A 5,355-nucleotide genomic window follows, 5' to 3' on the forward strand; every position below is an offset into this window, starting at 1 on the left:
TTTTTTAAAATGTCGGTATATTATAGCTCAGAATTAGATGTAGTTATGAAGAAGAAAAAAGTTTTGCAGGTTAAAGCAAAATCATCTGTACAATGTTTCCCCACGTTCCCATCCTCACCTTCTCTTCTTGTCCAAATACTAAAGAAAATCCCTTTCCCCTCTCGGTTCTTTTCCTTACATTCTTCTCCCATGTTGCAATAACATGATAAATGCAAGTGAAAATCACAGTTTTCTTGCCTGCAAACTGCAATATCCAAATGCCAATTCCACCAGCATTGATGATAACTGAATTAAGCAGGAATCGACAACTGTTTCTTATTCCATTCGTAGCGAATAATACGTTAGCGAGCCATTCGAAACATAAACAGTTGGGATTCTTACACAGCAAAGCTCCATACATATTTTATACCTGGGAAAGCTTGCAAACTTACACTTAAATATGATGAAAACTATGACAATCCATACCTTTAAGGAGATTGAGGCCAATCGTAACCAGCATCTACAACATTGACATCGTCGTAAAACCACATTTCGACATCCTCGATGGGATGCTCGTCTTCCCAGAAATCATCCAGCATCTCGGGATCATCGTCATCCATATCTCCCGCAACAAAGTCCCACGCCAGGTAACCAGAGGAGCCCGAGTAGTCGGAGCAATTGTCCCAGCCATTCATGTCGTAACAATCGAAGACGAGGGGTCCGACCACCTTTAGCTTAGGAAACCGTTTCACAAACTTCTCATCCAGATTCACATTCCAACACCCTCGAACGTCTAGCAGCTCGAGATGTATGCAGTTTTTGAGGATCTCAATGATACTGGATGTGTCAACAAGCAAGTAGGCGATCTCAAGATGCTTGAGCCGAGGCATTGTAGTGGCTATGGCGAGGGCTTCGTCATCCTGGGAAAGCTTGTTGATCACCTCCAGTGGGTGCATTATTCGCCGCAAAGTGGTGAGAGATTTACAGTGTTTCCCTATCGCTTCGAGGGCTTGAGCCCCTATGTTGATGCAGTAGCTCAAATCGAGAAACGTGATGGTCGATAGCATTCCAGCAGCCTTTCCCATTATCGAATCATTTATTTCACTTCTTGGCAGTCGCAAAGTTCGTAGAGATTGAGCACTTGCAACCAAGATGAATCATATAAGAACAATGACAAAACACAAGAATGTCCCCAAATGGCCAAATTTTGGAGGTATTTGTCCTACGTCTATCAATCCCTTTTCCATGGTTTAGTTATAAAGATCAAACTTATGCAAGTAACACAAGAAGTCTCAATTATCTGAAGATTTAATTTCGATTCCAGAAAGGGAAAGAAAAACAGAACTACCAAAGCCCACACAGATGTAGTCTACTCATGCATCAAAGCCCCAATAAACGATGATTAAAACCGTGATCCTTTCACCAGCCTATTATATTGCTCTAGAAGCATTTTTCTTCTCATCATATCCCAAATACGTTAAATTATAGAAAGTGATGGAAAGCTGAGCAAACATCGAAAATCACCGTTACGACGTAATACTTACTGATTTGCTATGAACAAAATGCTTTGGTCGCCGGCGAGACCAGAAACAGAGAGTTTCCGTAGTGAACCGCAGCTTCTTGTGATCAGCAACTGAACCATTCTGTCGACGTCTTCAGGCTTGCTGTTCCTGCTCCATTCCTCAATGTCTATTTCTTGCCAGCAATAAGGCCCCTTAACTGCTTTACCCCATGATTTGCAAACTCTTGGTACTACGGTCAGCACCTCGCGTAAAGAAAGATTCTTGAATATTAGCCCGAGTGCATCTGGTATTAATTCATCCCATTTTCGAAAATCGCTGCACTCCTCCATTTACTAGATTTTTACCCTGCCAATATGGGATACAAAATTTAGAAGTGTAGAACAAGATGACTTAATAAAATCAAGAATTACAGTTCACATGGATTTCAAGAAACCCCATTCAAATGAGAAAGAAAGCATTTTTTTTTTTTCCAATTCAAAAGCCCCAATTGAATGCTATCAGAAGAGAAGAAATCAATTCCATAAGAAAATGAAGCAAATATTTGCAAAAAACAAGATAAGTATCAAGGACAAACACATCTCCTCATTGTGAATGTGAATACAAGCTAACCAAAAGGGCACACTTTTTATGGTATAATTTCAGTAGAAAAAGCACTCAGATAAGAGAAACTTGAGAGATTTACAGCAAATTAGGAGCAAGAACAGCTAGAATGAGATGGGCCCACATCATTATATAACCAAAATTTTCCAGAAATGTATAGATCAGCCATAGCCAGGTAGCAAAAAAAGAACAGCTATAAGCCAAGCCACACATCAGATAAAAAGCAGAAATCTTGACAATCTTTATCACACACAGAAAAGGGCAAAAAGAAACAATAGTACCACAACACACACAGAGGGCAGGCACCAAACCATTCAAGAAACCAAATTTGCAGATACACTGTGTGCGTGTGCGTGTGTGTGTGAGTGAGAGAGAGAGAGAGAGAGAGAGAGAGAGAGAGAGAGAGACCAAGGTAGCTCATTTCACAAGGAATTTGCACCAGCTAAAGGAACAAAACCGACAGATGGAAATGCAGTGGGGGAAAAAAAGATGTGTATCTTTAGAGTGAGTCATCTCATCTGGGGCCAAAACAACAAAAGGAAGAGCAGCAGATTCATATCAGAGAAAATTACCTAAGCCCTTTTTCTAGCACTCGTGGATCTGTGAAAGCACACCGGTTTATCCGCCTGGAATGAAGGGTCCTGGAGAATTCACTCGCCCCCTGCTGCTCATGACTTTCTCTCTCTGCCCCTGCCTCTGAGAGAGAGAGAGAGTGTGTGTATGTATGTATGTGTGTGACTGTGAGTAAACAAAAGTGAAAAAGGTAACAGAAGAAAACAAGGAGAGAAGCAAAAGCAATATCGTATCCTGTGTCTTATGTGTTTTAGTTTTCAGTTTTCACTGTGATGAGAAAAACACATATCAAGATTGCAATATCAAGATTCTTCCTCTCTCTCTCTCTCTCTCTCTCTCTCTCTATATATATATATATATATATATTTATATTCTGCTTTTCAGTCTCTTTCTTGAGGTGATGAGACAAATTATTTCAATTCTTTTTTGTTTTCCGGACATTAAAGAACTATCAGTTTCGTATCAAAACTTCAAAAAATATAATAAATTAAATTATTCGATATTTAATATATTAATTGCATGATAGTCTTTTTAATATTACATTTAAATTGAACTATCGCAAATTCAAACATAGTCGTGACATTTTCTTTTCGTTTTTTAGAGAGAAAATTATATTTTCATAATGTTGATGGATGATAATACGCTGTAACACAACTAAAATGATTCTAGTGTAAGTTCATTTTAAGGCGCCATCTGCGTCAAGATTCTCCAAATAACGTAAATCTTATGTCTTGCAACTTTTTTTTATCATATTTTGTGTAGAGTCAGGTCCTGAAAATCAAATTCAAACTTTTTTTTTTTATAAAATTTGAAACTCAATACAGTTCATTAAGATTGCATTCGGGTTGAAGAGTTTAAAATCATTTATTTTAAATCCTTCATAATAAATTCTCTGAATATATTTGAATAATGTTAAATGAAAAAATATTTAAAATCCTTTCGTTTTAATTTTTAATTAAATTTTAATAAATATGAATGTATTTCAAATTCTTTTTAAATAGAATTATTTGAAATATTTTCTTTAAATTCTCCGTTCAAATCCAAATACACTCTAAAATACGAGGCAAAAAATTCAAATACTTGTACTTGAACAAAATTAGTGTCCTCTCATCTCCAATATAGATTAAGAACACTTACAAATAGAAATCAACTCGAACGTATATAAGCATTTAATCTTATTGCTACCACCTCAAATAGGATTAGTCACGTTTCCAATACAATGCAGAAACACTTGAAAATAAAAAAATAAAAGAAGAAAAGGGATAATTATGCTGTTTCTTTTAAGATTTGGTATAATTACACATAAATTATTTATGATTACAAATATTATATTTAATAGAATGACATTTGCTTTCTCGTGTAAGAAATGGATCTTTTAATTACTTAAAAATTATAAATTTGTTGATACTAGTAAAAAAATTAAATAAAAATTTATATTTAATTTCAATTGATTTATCACTTATTGCAAGTTAAATAAATATTTTTCTAACCAAACTACTCTGATATATATTCACACGCTATAATATATCAGTAATTAATCAATTGAGGATAACTACGATCTTTATCTTTTCATTAATATCAGCAACTTTAATAAGTTTTGATTAATCGAAAAATTTATTTATTGTATAAAAAATAATGATGATGGATATTGGATATAATTTTTTAAATATATAAATTTAGTATATAATTATATTAAATTAATTGTAGGACCACCGTACAATTATCCAATATATATATATATATATATATAAATCTATCCCATCATATATAAATATATGTAAAAGTTGAGAAGTTTTAATGGGATGCAGTAAAAAAGGTCACTAACATGATATGACACAGCAGAAGTCACTTGCAAATTGCAATAGCATCTCTCTCTCTCTCTCTCTCAGAGGTTAAAAAGGGGCGACAATTTACCAGCTAAAGTCCAATTTTACTGCCACACGAAAACTACGATGGCTTGGGAAAGACGGTAACATTTATAGCCCTTTCTTGGTTTCATTTTGGGATAATTTCTATTTTGATCCTCAAAAATAGTTACTAAATTATTTTTGGTATTTTTTATCTTTCAAATTTTATTAATTTTCATCCCTATTTATTTTTAAATTAATTATATTTAGATGATATTTAAAAATACGACATTATACTTGTCTCAAATAAATTTTAAAATTACACATACACCGCTTTCGAAAATTTACCGATTGACCTGACCCTTTATTCCTTATTTAGTATTCTCATATAATAATTTTATACTTATGAGAAAAAAATATAATAACATTAATTACACTCCATATATATATTATATTTATTCTCTTGTTGATATTTTCATCCAAACTCTAATGAAAGAGAGTCAAGTATAAATGCATAATTTTTGGAGGGATGTAAGTGCGATTGTGAAATTTCTTTTGAGGGAATTGTGATTTCGCATTCTCAGACGAAGTATGATCCTATTTTTTTAAATAATCAAAGTTAGTCATTACCGTTAGTTAACCACCTAAACTAATAGAGGACCCTTGTTTGTTAATTAGCGATTAGACTTTCATCATTTTAATTTTTACTAAAATTTAGGAACCAAATTAATGAGGTCGGAATATGAAGAATCAAAAGTGATTTAGTGACTAACTTAAAGGCAGTAATTTAAAACCCAACTCGGATCGTCTGGTTGGACCGCTCGAACCGCTGA

At 33.9% G+C, this 5,355-nt stretch overlaps 1 protein-coding gene across 2 annotated transcripts; it reads right to left on the bottom strand.

The window, feature by feature from the left end:
• LOC105178296 (F-box protein FBW2) lies at positions 276–2,961 on the bottom strand. Of its 2 annotated transcripts, none has more exons than XM_011101746.2 (3): positions 2,675–2,961; positions 1,524–1,847; positions 276–1,119 (listed from the first exon to the last, which is right to left on the bottom strand). In XM_011101746.2, the coding sequence occupies exons 2-3, from the start codon at positions 1,829–1,831 to the stop codon at positions 468–470; spliced, it is 960 nt and encodes a 319-aa protein (XP_011100048.1). In that variant the 5' UTR covers positions 1,832–1,847; positions 2,675–2,961; the 3' UTR covers positions 276–467. The 2 variants fall into 2 exon arrangements, with proteins under 2 accessions (XP_011100048.1, XP_011100049.1); XM_011101747.2 differs by lacking the exon at positions 2,675–2,961 and adding an exon at positions 2,511–2,665.

This window comes from Sesamum indicum, linkage group LG15, assembly GCF_000512975.1.
Source record: "Sesamum indicum cultivar Zhongzhi No. 13 linkage group LG15, S_indicum_v1.0, whole genome shotgun sequence".
NCBI classification, from domain to species: domain Eukaryota; kingdom Viridiplantae; phylum Streptophyta; class Magnoliopsida; order Lamiales; family Pedaliaceae; genus Sesamum; species Sesamum indicum.

What these genes read in the sequence shown, in the direction of transcription:
- LOC105178296 (XM_011101746.2), bottom strand. Translation starts at nt 1,831, where the DNA reads ATGGAGGAGTGCAGCGATTTTCGAAAATGGGATGAATTAATACCAGAT. An exon ending in ATTTTGTTCATAGCAAATCA is followed by an intron (nt 1,120 to 1,523) that starts GTAAGTATTACG and finishes CTTGGTTGCAAG; the next exon opens with TGCTCAATCTCTACGAACTT.